The sequence below is a fragment of the Myotis lucifugus genome, unplaced genomic scaffold (assembly GCF_000147115.1).
Source record: "Myotis lucifugus unplaced genomic scaffold, Myoluc2.0 scaffold_2, whole genome shotgun sequence".
NCBI lineage: Eukaryota > Metazoa > Chordata > Mammalia > Chiroptera > Vespertilionidae > Myotis > Myotis lucifugus.
The window spans coordinates 3651001-3669108 of NW_005871050.1; the positions used below are offsets into that span (position 1 = coordinate 3651001).

At 42.1% G+C, this 18108-nt stretch overlaps 1 protein-coding gene across 3 annotated transcripts in view; it reads left to right on the forward strand.

Annotated features, from left to right (window-relative positions):
• The window catches only part of ARHGEF6 (Rac/Cdc42 guanine nucleotide exchange factor 6), a 119200-nt gene extending 101365 nt beyond the window's left edge, over window positions 1–17835 (forward strand). The window contains exons 15-22 of one of the 3 annotated variants that reach the window (XM_006082040.3): window positions 864–1009; window positions 2683–2808; window positions 4583–4603; window positions 5607–5700; window positions 6612–6701; window positions 9333–9432; window positions 16416–16470; window positions 17615–17835. In XM_006082040.3, coding sequence (XP_006082102.1) covers window positions 864–1009; window positions 2683–2808; window positions 4583–4603; window positions 5607–5700; window positions 6612–6701; window positions 9333–9432; window positions 16416–16470; window positions 17615–17755 — 773 coding nt within the window. In that variant the 3' untranslated portion in view covers window positions 17756–17835. The remainder of the gene's footprint in view (window positions 1–863; window positions 1010–2682; window positions 2809–4582; window positions 4604–5606; window positions 5701–6611; window positions 6702–9332; window positions 9433–16415; window positions 16471–17614) is intronic. The other 2 variants (XM_023757617.1, XM_006082041.3) reach the window with 2 other exon arrangements.
• Window positions 17836–18108: the final 273 nt, after the last annotated feature.

Here is an 18108-nt window from a genome sequence, read left to right on the forward strand (position 1 = left end):
CTTTTGCATGGGCATGACAAAGTATATATCATTTCCTGGGATAATTAGGGTACAGCTATAGAACAGAGAAGTCTCCTGGTCATTCAAAAGCCTCAGCTTTGCCATTAGTTTCAATTTTCTCTTGAATAAGAGCTACTTGTTAGAGCTAAGAAATAACAAAATGGACTGATGTTAATGCAATTTTCTCCCCTTTCTGCCATCTATTCCCTGGTGGCAAAGAAGCCAAAGATGTGGAATTTTATCAGCAATTTTATCATCAGCCTATGAATTAGCAAGATTTTATTATGTTTCTAAAAAGTGCTGAAAAGCCATAAAACTTTTTTCACAAATTGAGAAAATGCCTGTCTCTCTGACATTTTAGCCTGTTGTCCCTTTTGCCAGGTCAGTGGTTTGTACTTTATGCACTGATATGGTGCAATGGTGAACACTAGAATAATGGTCCCAGACCTTACCCCCCCTTTTCCGAATAGGGAGTTAAAGATTTGGTGTTATGTGTTACCAGTCTTAGTTGGATTTTGTTTCAACTTTGATATTGGGTAAAACTACAATATTCTCACTTTAGATTATGAATTAAATGCACTCTACTTAAATTTTTGGATTGTGAGTTTGTTTAGAGTGAAGTTTTATACTACTTCTAAGATTCTGTAAGCAGTAGAAATCAAGGACGGTTTTACAAATCAGATATAACTATTTCTTTATTATCACAGCATATCTGTTCTTTATATAGTAGTTTCGAAAGCGTTCTCCCATAAGTATAAAAACTCCTGAAAATAGACACTTGAGTCCAAGTTGTGTGAAGTGTTTTTGAATGAGGCAAGCTCAAGGTTCTCCTTGCCTTTTGTTTCCAAATGTGGGTGATTCAGGTCACATATTAGAGAGAATTGTGGTCCACTGCAGCAACAACCAGGACTTCCAGGAATGGCTGGAACAGCTGTATAGACTGATTAGAGGACCTGCTTCCTGCAGTTCATTATCCAAGACATCATCATCATCTTGTAGTGCTCATTCTGTAAGTAGTCCATTTGTTCTGTCCAGGGATTACTAAATAGTCAAATCTTGTCTGCTGAGGACTTATAAGAAGCAGTGAGAATGCCCTTAATCTTTGGGTAGTCTATATCTGTAGGTTTTGAAGTACAGTTAAGCCTCACTAATTTGGATTTCTTGTAGAGAGAGGTCCTCCTAAATTAATACAGTTTTACTTAAATGTGTGCAGTTTAGTTTGACCTTAACTTGGAGTACCAACTAACTGCTAGCAATATTTTTCTAACCAGAAGTCCTGCTAAAATGTTTTAATGATAGGCAAGATTTATTTTTAGTTAGCAACTGTTGTTCTCATATTAATAGTGTGCTAAGTCAAAACCATTAGTTTACCTTCATAAGTATTGAAGCATCTCCATGTAATCTCATTTATACTATCACTAGAGGCCTAGGACATGAAATTCATGCGGGGCGGGGTCCCTCTACCCAGCCTGCACCCTCTCCAATCTGGGACCCTTTGGGGAATGTCCGACTGTGGGATCGGGCCTAAACCTGCAGTTGGACATCCCTCTCTCAATCCAGGACTGCTGGCTCCTAACCGCTCGCCTGCCTGCCTGTCTGATTGCCCCTAACCCCTCTGCCTGCCTGCCTGTCTGATTGCCCCTAACCCCTCTGCCTGCCAGCCTGATCAACCCTAACTTGCCCTCCTGCTGGCCTGATCACCCCTAACTTGCCCCCCTGCCAGCCTGATTGCCCCTAACTGCCTCTGCCTTGGCCCCGGCCCCAGCCTAAGCTGCAGTCTAGCCTCCCTCTGTGGGAGGTGACCTGAAGGATCAGGGGAAGGCACCGCCCCCATTACCCCGCTGCTATTGCCACTGTTGGCCTGAGCCTTGGCCCTTGCAGCCGCTGCAGCTTTGTCCAGAAGGACGTCCGAAAGGTCGTCCGGAAGATGTCTGCTCTAATTAGCATATTACCCTTTTATTAGTATAGATAGTCACTCAGTAGCCTTCAAGGGTAAACTCTTAGTTTGTTTTCTTCCAAGTTATAAATTTAGCTATTTATGGAATTTGAATTGATGAGATTTTACTGTACTTGCTGAGTGATATTGAAGATATGCTGTGTTGTTTATTAATACTCAAACCTGTGATACCAAAATTCCAGTTTGGGGAACTGTGTGTTGTGGTAGGAGGAACAAGGGCTTTGGCCTCAGATCTGGGTTCAAATATTAGCTTTGCCAATTGCTGGCTAATTACTTCACTTTGTTACAGTTTTTCTTATGTTTGTTCTGATGAAATAACCAATTTAAGTATCTAATAGAGTGCTAAACATATAACTGAACTCATTAAATTTTGACTGTTCTCCCTTATAGATGAAAAAATTCTGACTTTAATGAAATTGCAGAAGAGAGAGGGAGAACAGGAGTATGGGATATTGAATTCATTTAGTACTGTTCCATAGAGACCCCATAATCTTTTTTTTTCCAGTTTTGCTTTTTTTAAAATTTCTTTATTGGTTAAAGTATTAGAGACCCCATAATCTTGACTGGAAAGTGCAAGTTGTTAAACTGGAGACTTTTGTTTTTTGTTCTTTCCTTTCTGTGGCTGGCACTGCTGATCCAATGACACTATTGATGTTCTCTTACTGTGGGGCATAAGGTTGGGTTCCAATGGCAGATTGCCAATATCTCATCAGACATTTTCCCAGTCTTTTAGCTCTACTGGACAGCCCCGAGGACCCTTGGAGCCTCCTCAAATTATAAAACCATGGAGTTTAAGTTGTCTACGACCTGCACCTCCACTTAGACCATCAGCAGCACTAAGTTATAAAGAGGTAATTTTACTATATATGATATAAAATGCTTCTGACAAGCTAATTTTGTAGCTTATTACCAATAGTTCTGAGGGAATGTGCTTAGAATTTATGATAGGTGATACAAGTCAGTCAATCTTGAATTGCTTGATTCATTGATTTTTTATTTCTTTTTAAAAATATTTTTATTGATTTCAGAGGGAGAGAGAGAGAGAGAGAGAAAGAGAGAAACATCAATGATGAAAGAGAATCATTGATCGGCTGCCTCCTGCATGCCGCCTGCTGGGTATCGAGTCCCCAACCCAGGCATGTGCCCTTGACCAGAATTAAACCCGGAACCCTTCAGTCCATAGGCTGACGTTCTATCCACTGAGCCAAACCAGCTAGGGTGATTTTTAGTTCTTAATTTTCCTTTTCCCCATTGTTTATCTACAAATATTTATGGAATTTCCACAGGGTTCATGTGTACTGAGTTTCCCCAACCTCCTCTTGAAGTGCCTTTGTTTTACCTTTATGATGATATGATAATTTTTAAATTGGTGTGATGTATACACATCTCAAACAAGAGCCACTTCATTAGAGTTGAATTTCCAACCAAACAGACCCAATTCTACTTTTTGGATCATTTTGATCTATTGAACCAAATCAGTAGAGTCTTATGGTAACAAGCCATGTGTCTGAACTATGAAAGTCTGAACTATTTGCTGCAGTTGAAAAGGGAAAAGAATTTAATGAAAGGAATGTCTTTAAAAAAGAGTCTTCTAAGTCAACTGTAGAGGACATTTGGTATTTGGGTAGTGTGGGGATTTCAAGGCTTTCTTTTCTCTCGAAGTTGCAATCAGGAAATGTCAGTCACTAGCTTCCATAGCTGTGTGGAGTTTACCTTTTCCATCCAGTCGTTTTTCCCCCTAACCTGTTGCTCACCATTTCAGCTTTTAGAAAAGATCATCATTTATTTGTAACTGTTCTTTAAATAGGTCTTAGTGAGTGAAGATTTAAATTTATGACAGTGAGACATGTCTTAGAGTTATGATGCAAAGACAGCATATATTTGTCTATCGTATATTTTGATGAATGATGAAGACTTATCTGAATTTTGAGTTTGTTTTTATTTGAAACACATGCTACTGTTTCGATTGTTGCCTCAACTCTTAGTGTAGTAAAAATGGAACAATATTTGGACACTGGAGAACTATTTTATCCTTTCAACCCAACAGGATAGGAAAAATAACTCTTGAGCTGAATTTTTATTATGTACCTTTTTTCAGAATTTGGCCAGGAAACAGTCCCACAGGTTTGCTTTGAAAGTTGCCTGTGATAATTGCAATCATCCAATTTTTTTTGATTACCTAAACCAGGAGTGCCACTTCATATTTATGTAGGTCCCCTTTTTGATGATGGATATTTCATAATTGTCAGTTACTAAATTCAAATTAAGGTGAGCTTTGAGGGGGTAAAATTGACTTAATCCTTCACAGAACTAATCCATTAAAACTAAGGCATGATTATTTTTTTCTGCTGGGAGAGGAGAGTTATTAATAAATTCTTACTATGCAGTGTGTATTTTAGTTATTTTCAACATTTGTTATTCTGCACAGAACTGTATTCCTTGGGCTTTTGCATGATGATATTGCATCTAAAACTAATGTGGGAAACGTGATGATATTCTCTCTGTGTAATTTATGATAACACTAACATTTCAAATGTTGTTTTAGAAGTATTGATAAATGGATTTGGTCATTGTAACCATCGACCTCTCACGCTCATCTTCTCTTTCTTTACATATTCACTTTAGAGGATGTCTTATATCTTGAAGGTAAGGGTAGAACACTATCTTTGGCTTACAGTGACATCATAATGTTGTGCTGTAACCTTTTATGAATGAAGCTTTCCTTTGTGCTTGTTTTGTCCCTTGTTATTATTGGTGGCTAAAATATGAAGATGCAATTCTGGCATGTAAGTATTTTCTTCAAAAAGCAGGCTCTTGTGAAATACATATGAAACTGTCATTTTATAATGCTTTAAAAATGTCTGTTTTCCTGTATTTTAAAGGTATTTTTTTGTTATTTTTGTCACATGTGAGTTTTTCATGTCTGTCGTTTTATGTATATGGCAAAAACAAATTCAATAATTGATATAATTTATATCTTTTTAAATATACTAATTAAAAAAGTTTTATATATGTATATTGAGCTTGGCTGTAGGAACGTTACCCCTAACCCAAAATTATTATCAGGAAGTCCTTCATTTGGCCTTTCTCTCTGACCACGGGGAAATTAGTTAGTCTCTTTGTCTTAATTTTCCCATCGGACAAATGAAAATTAATATTCTTCATTGTGGGACTGTTGCACAGGAAGATTAATTTAAATCATTTTCAAGCTCTTTGAAAAGAGGTATATAGTACAGTAGTAGTTATAATTTAATTACTATTAAATTCCCTTAATATTGTGTCAGTGGGGAATATAAACCACATTAGGAATACTGTATTTCCCTAGGATTGACATCCATTACTTTCTCTGCAGATGGTACCCTAAAGGCATTTGGTCTCCTGGAGAATCTGCTGCATCTTTAGTAGGCACGCTCCAGTCTTACTCCCATCCCTATAGCAATTGAGAGGACAATATCATTGCCTCTGTTTTACTTAACCTTTCAGAATTTATTGGAACCATTTTTAAAATTGTGGATAGTATTACATTTTGATGCACTCCTGATACTGACATACAAAATAAGAGAGAACCATTCTATTTAATTTTATTTGCTCTTTTTTATTTGTTTTTGGAGGATAAGTTTAATTCATAAAGAAACCTCTATTCTTACAGGAATCTAGTAAAAGCCCCAAAACCATGAAGAAGTTTCTTCATAAAAGAAAGACTGAAAGAAAGCCATCAGAAGAGGAATATGTAATTCGGAAAAGTATGCATTTTGTACTTTCTCAAAATTGGTAATGGATTAAATAACAGACAATTTTTTAAAAGCAGTTAGAGCAACTCCCCCCCCCCCCAGCATCATCTGTTACATAACAACAAATGCATAGAAAGGTTTGGTTACCTCTAAAATTTTTTAATAAGTTGCCTCCTCTGCACTTCATGTCATTTGAGGCAGACACCATCTGTATGGTTTTCATGTTGAATATTTTGCCCACCTGGTTTAGAACCATTAAAAGGAGCATTTGCTATGGATACATTTTCCCCTCTTAGTTTCTCATCAGGTGTGACAAAACTGTGTGTATTAGTCGAAAATACAGTCTGGATAAATTGTTAATTAACTCTGGCTTCTGCATCCCCCTCCCTCACCCTCACCACTCACTTGGGTATGCATGTCAGCATATTAACAGGGTTATGCCATCTAGTCATTTCAAGAATGAGTTGGAGGAGGAGGAAGGAAGAGGGAGAATCAGTGACTATGCTGATTGGTTGGGAAAATGTCTAGGGTTAATGGAGAGAGCTTCCTAGAGAAGTTGCGCCTTGAAATTTGAAAGAGAGGAAGGATGTGTTGTATTGGATGAGAACTGAGGCTGGTATCAAGCCCAGTGCTGCAAACGTGGCCTTGAGGAGGAGACTGACAGGACTCCCCAGTTTAAAGCTCTGGATGGGCTTTGGGAGCATGCCACCCTTGGTGCTGAACTCACTCATGCTGGTCCCAGTTCTCCTTGGGAATAGTGTCACTCTCACTCCGTTATGAGAATTGAACAAGCTTTTGCTCCTGTCTTTCAGAAATACCACTGGTCAGAGAGGCCAGTCCATAGCAGTGGAATTCACTGCATAATTTTGAGGCTCCAGAGGCATATATCACTATGAAAAGTAATTATTAATTAAATTTGACAGGTACAGCTGCTCTGGAAGAGGACGCTCAGATTCTTAAAGTGATTGAAGCCTACTGTACCAGCGCAAATATTCAACAAGGCCATGGCTCAAGTAGGTTCCCCCAAACCACTTTCTCTAATGAGTAATGTTTCTTTTTTACTGCTCACTGCCTCTTAAAAGAAGAGAAAAGCAACCCACATTGGTGCAGGGTGTTTAAAACAGGTGACTTGGTGCAGAGGAGCAGTGCAGAGGAGCGGTACAGGACTGCATCTTTCAGATAAGGTGGTTTTACCTACCAAGCGGTTTGTTTACCCAGTTTCTTTTCACCCAGAGAGAAAGAGAGATGCAAGAGTAAAAAAGTTGGAGGTGATAGAAATGAAAATTTTTTTTTAAAAAAAGTCATTCTCCTTTGAAGTACACAGATACCTTCATCAACACTAGTTAGGAATTAAAGAGCCCAGAGAGTTCCTGTGTCTGTGAACTGATGCTAATCTCTTCTTATAGGCAGATTTGGAAAGGAAGTCAAAATACTATCTTTGATCAGCTGCATATTTAAGCAAACAGTGCTTCACCGAATTCAAGTTTCAAAGTTGCTCTGAAAATCTGGAAATGTAGCTGCTTAGCAGGGGCTGTTCAAATGTATACAATTTATCAGGGAACTATTAGGTGAGGGTATGTCCCTGAACAATTTTCAGGTTACAAAATGAAAGCGAGATAATGTTTTCTGATTCATCTTTGTGCTTTTTAAAAAGCCAGGTCACATCGATCATGTCTCAGGATAGGTTATGTGGGGATTTGGTATCTGTGTAAGAAATGAATTCTCCATCACGCTCCATTTTGGACAGCCATTGACACATCTCGAGTGTGGGAGAGGATCACTTAGGTGGACTGCCTTGACATATGCTTTTGAAGTGACTGTCTCTAAGACTGTCATGAGGAAAACGTTCAATATGGAAGTTGGCACATTTGACCATGAAGAGGGGACTGTCACAACTTCTGCTTCACAGGCAAAACCTGGCTGTGGCTTTGGGCATACCCAGCTCTGCTAACAAGTTTTGAGGATCCAGAAAAGGGAAGTGAAAGCAGTTTTTATTGTGAAAAGTAGGAATGAGTAGGGCACAAGGAGACACCAGAAGCAACATCCTTCATACAAAATCTGACCTCATCTCCTCTTCCCACAACCTCTCTTCACATCAATAGAGTTGATAGATATACTTGGAGGTGCAGGCAGGTACTCTAACCTAAAGAATCACATTTTGTCCCTCCGCAGCCTACCTTTTAAATGTGGAAAGTGTATAGTGCAGTTCTTGGCAGACAGTAAGCCTTTTAGCATCATGGTGACTACCACCCTTTAACCCTCTCCAGCCAAAAGTTCTGTTTCTCTAAAACTGTTATTATTTCTTGCTGCATTCAGTCTGTTGGTCAGTCAGTCTGCTATCCATTTATTAAGTACCTATGAAGTGCTATGAGGTAGAGACATATCCACCTCAGGAAAGGGGAGGTGATCAGGTGAAGGCAGTGAGTGTTCACAACACGAAGGAGCTTGGTTTAGAACAGTGGTTCTCAACCTGTGGGTCGCGACCCCTTTGGGGTCAAACGACCCTTTCAGAGGGGTTGCCTAAATGCAGCCTGCATATCAGATATTTACATTACAATTCATAACAGTAGCAAAATTACAGTTATGAAGTAGCAATGAAAATAATTTTATGGTTAGGGATCACCACAACATGAGGAATTGTATTAAAGGGTCACGGCATTAGGAAGGTTGAGAACCACTGGTTTAGAAGATAGGAAACCAGTGACTCAAGGAGACTTGAGATTAAGGGTTCGAGCTTCAGGAGGAAGGATCCAGAAATGAGGGGGAGATTGGATGTGCAGGAGAGCTGTTTGGTTAGGTCCTATGTCTGTTCTGCCACATCTTCTATCCCAAATCTTTTATTTTTATTTTTATATATTTTATTGATTTTTTACAGAGAGAAAGGGAGAGAGATAGAGAGTCAGAAACATCGATGAGAGAGAAACATCTACCAGCTGCCTCCCGCACATCTCCTACTGGGGATGTGCCCGCAACCAAGGTACATGCCCTTGACCGAAATCGAACCCGGGACCCTTCAGTCCGCTGTTTGGTTAGGTCCTATGTCTGTTCTGCCACCTTTTCTATCCCAAATCTTATAGACAGTATGAGCAGAGAGAAATCTCCCAACTCTGGCTCTACCCTTAATCAAAATGGTCTTTCCTGACCCTACCTCACCTTATAGGACTGCAAAGAGAACAAATGGGAGTGAGTGATATTTCTGAGGCCCTTTAAGCATGTTGTGTCACAGTGTAGTGTTATTCTAAATTTACTAAAATTATATAACACCATAGCATAAGATGTGGTGTGCTCTTTTCTGGAGATGTGCATAGACAAATGATCACTGGTCAAATTTTTGCTGTGAAAGAGGCAAAACAGGAAAACATGGGGTCGTGGTTGAATACAGGTATCACAGTGGCCCTTTCACATAATTTTTCTGAGTACAAAATTCTCTCCTCCCCAGGATTTAATCAATATATTTGGCCATTTAGAATTTTCTCAGGTCAGGAAGATTTAGTCATTAATGTTGGGTGGATGTCTGGGTGCAAGGTTGTAACATGCTATTAATAAGTACCCTTCAATAACAATAGGAGAAAGGAACTGACACCTAAAAATAGTTCTCACTAGGAACTCTTCCCTCTCCACCTTTTTGCAATGCTTATTTGTAGGTTCTCGTAAAGATTCAGTTCCACAAGTCTTACTCCCCGAGGAAGAGAAACTCATCATTGAAGAAACCAGAAGCAACGGTCAGACCATCATCGAAGAAAAGTGAGTAGAGTAGACTAAACCTTTTTTGATTTGTCTAGGGGCTGGAAAGATGATTCTGGCAGGGCAATGTGGCTCTTGCAAAGCCTATACTGAAGGACTATCCCTTCTTGTCTGAGAATGTGACCATCTTTGTTGATCATGCAGTTGGGAGCCTTGGGAGGGATGTCCCCCAGCAAAGGGAAGGGGGAAGGAGAGACACAGGAGGCAAAACTCTCTTCATGGTGGCTACCCCTGGAGCCCACTCCCCCATACAGTAAGGTGTTTCAGGATACATATGAATATCACTCTACATGGATGTAGGGGGCACCTGGGGAGGCCATGGCATCAATTTCCCTGCCTAGAGGGTGCTTCTCACATTTATTGAGTCAAGCACTGGACTTTCACCAACATGACCTCATTTAAAATCCTATAGCAATCAGTGAGATAAACATTATTCTCACCACTTTTACAGATGAAGAAACTGAGGTTCAGGGTGATTATGTCCCTGGCCTACCTTTGCACAGTAGTGAGGGTGGCCTAATTGGGGGAAATCAGCTTAAATAACGTATGGCTCATAAAATAAACACAAAGTAGCAAAATAATTCATTTGCTTAAGCTTGAGTCATTTCTGAAATCAAGCCTAAATCTGCAGCAGACAGCATATTTCAAAGTGCTTGGCGTCATCAGTGTACAATACTTTTCCATCTGGTGTATGGAGTGATAACAGCCAAGTAGTAAAGCACTTGGGCTTATGAGAAGAACAATCCTGGTTCAACTCCAAATTCTACCACTTGCTGGCTGTGTGACCTGCGGCAAGTTCCTGCATCTATCTGTGCCTCAGTTTCCTCATCTTTAAAATGGGTATGGTAGTAATACTTTCAGGTTGTTGTGAGCTTAAATGGAATAATAAGTGTGTATAAAGGTTAACACATGGTAATCACTCAATATAAATGATTATACTATAAGTAGAGGCCTGGTGCATGAAATTTGTGTACTGCAGGGGGGTGTCCCTCAGCCCAGCCTGCACCCTCTCCAATCTGGGACCCCTCGAGGGATGTCTGACTGCCCTCTCACAATCCGGGACTGCTGGCTCCCAATCGCTCGCCTGCCTGCCTGCCTGATTGCCCCTAACCGCTTCTGCCTGCCAGCCTGATCACTCCCTAACCACTCCCCTGCCAGCCTGATCGACGTCTAACTGCCCTCCCCTGCATGCCTGTTCCCCCCCAACTGCCCTGCCCTGCAGACCTGGTCCCTCCCAACTGCCCTCCCTCCCCTTCAGGCCCAGTTGCCTCCAACTGCCCTCCCCTGTTGGCCTGGTCACCCCCAACTGCCCTCCCCTCTTGGCCATCTTGTGACCCCATGGGGGCAGCTATCTTGTGTGAGGGTGTGATGGTCAATTTGCATATCACCTCTTTATTATATAGGACTATGTTATTTAAATTTTTATAATTTCATTACAGCTGACATTCAGTATTATATCAGTTTCATGAGTACAGCATAATGGTTAGATGCATCTAATTTATGAAATGATCCTCAATAAGTCTAGTACCCACCTGGCACCATACATACTTATTACAATATTATTGACTATATTCTCTATGCTGTGCTTTATGTCCCTGGGACTATTTTGTATATGCCAATTTGTACTTCTTAATCTTTTCACCTTTTTACCCAACACCCCTCCTATCTATCTATCTATCTATCTATCTATCTATCTATAAAAGCCTAATATGCAAATTGTTCCCTCGGGAGTTCAACCGGGAGACCAGGAGCTTGATTACTCCCTATGATATGCGCTGATCACCAGGGGTCAGCGCGGAATGAAGGAAGGCCCCAGCCGGCAGTTGGAAGGCCCCAATTGGCCCTGATCGCTGGCCAGGCCTAGGGACCCTACCCATGCACGAATTTCGTGCACCGGGTCTCTAGTCAACCATAAGTTTATTCTCTGTATTTGTGAATTTGTTTCTATTTTGTTTGTTTATTTTGTATTTTAGATTCCATATATAAGTGAAATTATATGGTATTTCTCTTTATCTGACTTATTTCACTTAGCATAATACCTTATAAGTCCATCTATTTTGTCACAAATGATAAGATTTCATTTGTTTTATGGCCAAGTAATATTCCATTGTATATGTACCACTTCTTTATTCAATGGTCTATTGATGGATACTTAGGTTGCTTCCATATCTTGGCTATTTTAAATAATGCTGCAGTGAGCACAGGGATGCACATCTCTTTTCATAATAGTGATTTGGATTTCTTTAGATAAATACTCAGAAGTGGGATTGCTGAGCCATTTGATAGTTCTAGTTTTAATTTTTCGAAGAACCTCCACACTGTTTTCCATACTGGTTGTACCAATTTGCAATCCCACCAAAACTTGTTGTTTATTGATTTATTGGTGATAGCCCTTCTGACAGGTATGAGGTGATATCTCATTATTTTTTTAAAATTTTATTTTTCAATTCTAGTTTATAGTCATTATTATTTAGTGTTAGCTTCAGGTATATCTCGTGGTTTTAATTTGTATTTCTCTGATGATTAGTGACATTCAGCATCTTTTCATATATCTATTGACCATTTGTATGTTGTCTTTGGAGAAATGTCTACTCATGTCCTCTGCTCATTTTTTTAAATTGGTTTGTTAGGTTTTTTTTTAGTGTTAAGTCATATGAGTTCTTTATATAGTTTGAGTATGTCAAATGATGGTTGTTGGTATCAATTAAACACCAACAGGAATTCCCAATTCGGGGTACAATGAAGAAGGAAACTTTATTCAGTGCAAACAGCTCAATAGTGTTATAGCTCAGTTACGAAGCAGCACAGCTGTGAAACAGCCTAGCTGTGAAGCACTAGGGTGAGCCAGCAATGGGGCCAGGCAGCCTGGAGCCAAGCCTTTCTCCACATAGACAGTTGTGCTCTGCTCCAGTAAGACACCTTTTATGTTTCATCTTTGGTGGAAAAGGAAAGTGCACTCTCTGAGCCAGAGGGGAGCTGATTCATATAGACAGAAGTCCCTGTCTCTGGTCCCTGATTGGTTTGTCCTCATGCAAATGAGGACTCCAAATATTCACAATTTGGTTGGTCCAAAAGACACTATTCTGGTTGGTCAGAATGGAGACACTCCAGTTTTTTAGTGAAGATACAGATGGAAATACAGCTGCATAACTCCTATTATACAGGGAAAGCCTCAGTCCTATTGGTTGAAATAGGATTCCAGGAACTACTTTATAAGGGCTGGCTCAGATTGAAGAAACACTGTGAAGGAAGGCAGTTCAATGCAGAGGTAGGCAACTTAGTGCAGGCTTCTTCCTGAAGTGCAGTTTGTGTGATACACCCCTTATATAGAAACTAGAGACCCAGTGCATGAATTCGTGCACGGGTGGGGTCTGGCCGGCCCGGCCCAAATCGGGGCAGATCAGAGCTGGGCCTGTTGTGAGGAGGATATAGGGGGAGGTTGGGCAGCGGGCCCTGCCCCCGATTGGGGGGGGGGCTCATTGCAGGTGTGGCTGGCTGTGGGGAAAGGCTGTGGGTGGTGGTCTGGCTGGCCCCACCCCTGATTGGTAGGGGGGCGATCAGGAGTGGAGCTGGCTGGGGGGAGGGGCCACGGGCTGATCGGGGTGGTGGGGGCTGATCAGAGGTGACACTGGCCATGGGGAGGGACTGTGGGTGGTAGGCCGGCCAGCCCTGCCCCCAAATGGGGTAGGGAGTTGATCAGCAGTGGGGCTAGCTGGGGGAGGGGTTGCAGGGATGGTTGGCTGGCTTCCCTGTCCTCGATTGGGGTGGGAGAGGCCAATCAGGGGTGGGGCCGGCCAGGGGGAGGGGTCACAGGAAGTTGGCTGTCTGGCCCCACTCCAGATCCGGCTGGACATTCCAGTCATTCTGGTTGTTCCACCGGTCAGTTTCTGGGCTTTTATATATAGAGATGTGTCTTGGTGTTGGCCTATTTGGGTTCATCTTGTTTTGGACTCTCTGTGATTCTTGGACTTCCATGTCTGTCACCAATTTAGAGAAGGAAGTTTTCCATCATTATTTCTTCAAATAGGATTTCAATCACTTGCTCTCCCTCTTCTCCTTCTGGTTCCCCTGTGATGCAAATGTTGACAATTGATTTTATCCCAGAGGTCTCTTAAATAATTCTCATATTTTTAATCTTTTTCTTTTTGCTGTTCCAATTACGTTTTTTGCTACCTTGTCTTCCAATTCACTGATTTGATCCTCTGCTTCATCTAATCTATTGTTGATTCCATTTCACGTGTTATTTTATTCTCATTTAATGTAATCTTCATTTCAGTTATTGTACTCTTTATTTCTGACTGGTTCTTTTTAATGGTTTCTATTTCTTTTTGTAAGTTCTCACCAAGTTCATTTATTCTTTCCCTAAATTAATTGAGCATCCTTATAATCAATGTTTTGAACACTGTTTCTGATATTATGCTTTCTCCATTTTGTTTAGTGCTTTTTCTGGAGTTCTGTTATTTCATTTGTGACATGTTCATTGTCTCCTCTTTTTGGCTGCCTCCATGTGTTATTTTCTATTTATTAAATGGTGGATCTGTTATGCCTGCCAGTCTTGGCAGGGTGTCCTTATATAGTAGGTGTCCTGTGGGGTCCAGTGGTACAGTCTCCCTGGTCACCTGAGCTAGATACCCCAAGGGTGTCCCTTATGCAGGTTGTGTGAGGCCTTTGATTGTAGTTCAGCCTTGATTGTTGTTAGCACATCAGTGGGTGGGATTGATCCTTAGGCTAACTTACTGAGAGGACTGCTGTAACTGCAGTGGATAAGCTGTTGTCCAGGGCCTGACTTCATGGAGCGGAGTTTGCTTTATTGGGGCTCTGGTGCCTGCCAAATACACCCTTTGGGTGTGTCATTTGTTGAGCTAATTGGGTGGTAGCCTTGTGTGATTTGAATCTGGCCACTAGGTGTATTGATTCTGTGGCCTCTTAGGAGGGTCTCCAATGGAGATAAATGCCAGCCACTGCCTTTGCCTGGATCATGACCACCTGGTAGGAGCTACAAAGTGATTTGCAGTTGACAGCTGCCTTTCCTTGGTGTGGAGGTGCCTGGGAGAAGCTATGCCATGAACTGTGGCTGACTGCCACTAGTGCCAGGCTTGGGCATGCTCAACAAGAGGAACAGGGCATGTGAAATCCAACTGCTGCTTCTTTTGTGTTTGTGGACCTTTGATAGATTTTAGCCAAAGTCTGCAGTATGGGCTGAGGCCAGTGATTTGTGAGGAGCAGCTAGTGAAAGATGTTCAGTCTGGTGTGCAAGTTGTGTGCAGCAACATCTCAGGGAGACTCCAGGGTGGAGTGAGCAATGTTTGCCAGGTTGATAGATCTCATACTTGGGGCCCACCTGCACCTGATGACTGGGTGGAGGGAGGGTCTATAATTATATTAATCCCTCCTACAACTTTGTGAGGTTTTCAGTGGAATGTGGCATTATCCACATTTTGTATCTGAAGAAAGACCAAGAGAGAATGAGAAGGAACTAGTTACCCAAGGTTAACTGTTTGGTAAGTGGTAGGATTAGACCTGGAACCCAGATCACTAAAGTTCTTGTCCAGGAAGAGCCAGAGAAGAAATGACTGCTTCACAACTCAGCTAGGGTGTTTTATCCTTTTATGGAATATACTAGGGGCCCAGTGCATGAATTTGTGCACCTTGAAAGGAACTGTGGGCCACAAAGCTGTGGTGGGCACAGGGGCGGGTCTCAGCCCATCCTCTGTGCCCTCGCCTGTCCCCTCTCGCCCTGGCCCCCTATCCCCTGTCTTCTGACAGCCCCGCTCCTGCCGCCACTGTTCCCATGCGCTGACAATGCTGGCCCTGCTTGCACCCGCTGACAGTGCAGAGAAATTGGGGCCAACATCGGGTGTGAGTGGAGCCAGCGCCATCAGTGGGTGTGAGCGGCAGCTGCTGCCCTGATTGCCCCTCAGGAGCAGAGGGAGGTAGAGAAGCCCTCAGGAGCAATCGGGGCCGGCAGCCACTGCTTGCACTTGCTGACGGTGCCGAGTGATTGGGGCTCACGCCGGCAGTGGTGCAAGCAGGGCCATCACCAGCAGCAGGTGGGAGAGGTGGCTGCCAGCCCCAATCGCCCCTCAGGAGCAGGAGGAGGTGGAGAAGCCCTGACTGGCTATCAGGGCCAGCAGCTGCCACTCGCACCTGCTGATGGCGCTGAGTGATCAGAGCCAGGGCCAGCAGCGGGTGTGAGTGGCAGCTCCAGCACCAGCAGCAGGTGCAAGTGGCAGCTCCGGCACTGGCAGTGGGTTCAAGCAAGTACAGCGCCAGCAGCAGGTGCAAGCGCTGGGAGGGACTGTGTTGTGCAGGAGCAAAGAATTTTCAGTAACCACCAGAGGCTCGCCCTGATGACAGCGACCGGTGCCCCACCTTGGTCTAGCGCCCCACTCACCTGCTCCACCATCCTGCTGTGGCCAATGCCCGCCATGTTCCACACGCTCCCCCTGGTGGTCAGTGCACGTCATAGCGATGGGTTGTTTGGTTGTTCCGCCGTTCAGTCTATTTGCATATTAGGGTTTATATAAGTAGATGGGATCTTCCAGAAATAATGCTTCTGCCTTTGTGTCTTGTAGGTGAGAAAATCAATGCTATAGCACAGATATTGTAGGATTGGTAGGGCCCTGTGATACTTATTATATGTTAGGTGATGTTTATTCCTGCCCCCAAAAGAGAAATAAAAAACCCGATGATAATCCCTAGGTTCTTTTTATGTAAATACTCAAGCTGGGAAGTGAGTGGCAAAAGAGGAGAGAAATGTAGAGAAGGTGCAATGACATGGAGTTTGCATGAGCATGGGTGGTGATGGTGGTTAGCCCATAACAAGGAGGAACACAAGGACAATTAATAGCAGTATTTTCTCTGGTCAGGTAGAAAATCCTCTGTTTTTCAGGATCTGTATTTCTATAAAGCTGCTTTTCTTGTTAAGTGTTACTTAACAATACTCCAGTGCCAGCTATTGATCTCTAAACTTTATGTTCTAGGAGCCTCGTTGACACTGTTTATGCCTTGAAGGATGAGGTGAAAGAACTAAAACAGGTAATGAAATATAAGTCTTTTTTCTCAAATCATAACTCCCTCTTCCTTGTCACACACCAGTAGATGCTCTCGGGAAAGGTCCAGGAACAAAATGGTGAGGTGGGGATTTTTATTTTCCTTGTGTCATCAAGGTGGGTTTTGTTGATTTTACCATGTGGGTTTGGGTAGAAACTTCTGAGGCTTGATTCTAAACCTATTTAGTGATTTACAATAGGGTCCAAAACTTACTTAAAACTTTCGTGTTTCCTGATATTTGTTAACAGAATTTAAGAAAAGATAAGTAATTTGTGAGCATGTAATCAGAATTATAAATCATAATTTGTGAGCTCCAGTGCAGATGTGATCCAGTGCTCCATGATGTTCACACTTCCTTATGTTTGAGGATTGACTGTACCTAGTGACAGGGTAAAGGATGGATTGAAAGGAAGAGAGACCAGACTCTGAAAGACCAGTTAGGACTTATTACAAAACTCAGGGTGAGACATGATGAAGTTCTGACCTGAGGTAGTGCTACTGAGGCTACAGCGGAGGAAAACGAATGTAAAGGAAGGCACATTGCAAAGTTAGAGCCTGTGGAAAATGATGGTGTGATTTTGGGATTAAGAAAGAGCCAGGGATTGAAGTTGAAGCTTATTACCTTGGTATCTAGTTTGATATGGTGATGCCCTTCATGGAGATCAGCAACCACAAGGGAAGAGAAGTTTGGGGTGGTGGAGATAGAGTTCACTTTAGGACATAATGAGTTTGAGGGGCTTGAAACATATCTAGGGGGAAATACCAAGTTGGCATTGGGGACTGGGGACCTAGTGCTCATGAGATGAGATGAAATAAGTACCAGAGAGATTTTGGAGGCCTCCTAGTAGATACTTGAGTTGAAAGAGAATAGACACTAAGAAAAGAGTATTGAATTAGCAGAGGACCAGGAACAGAGCCTTAGAGAATGGTTGTATTTCAAGAAAGAAGAATGCAAAAGGTTTGTCAGAGAGAGGTAGGAGAATCAAGAAGTTGCCTTGTGTTAGGAGCTGAGAGAAAGGATTTTGAGGAAGAAAAGTGTAGTCCATAGTGAAGACCACCAAGAGGATGAGCAGGAGGAGCCCTGAGAAGGGGTCCCTTTGTTTGGTAATCAAGTCTTTTCCCATAATAGGAGAATAAAAGAATGAAGCAATGCCTGGAAGAAGAATTGAAATCAAGAAGGGATCTAGAAAAGCTCGTTCGGAGGCTGTTGAAGCAAACTGATGAGTGTATTCGGGCTGACTCCAGTAACAAGACCTCCATTCTTCCATAACCATCACCGTGTACCTGGGCAGAGTGTGCCTTCAGTGCATCTTAAAATGTCCATCTGAATGATTTGGCTCAGTTTGCTCACTTCCTTGGTTTTTATTTTGTATTTGAGTCAGCCCCCTTCCCTCTGTTTGTTTGTTTTTGTTTGGTTATTGGTTGGTTGGTTACATTTTTCCTGACAGGGATAAAAGCAAGAGGTGGTGGTAGAAGTCTCCTCAGTGTTTTTTCTATTCAATAACAAAAGGAAAGCTAATGTAGGCAAATGACTTAATTGATCTTCTGTTGGCCTTGAATTCATAGTGCCTCTTTAACAACCATTAATTACCCTTTTGGGGCTGGCTACTATCACAAAGCTAC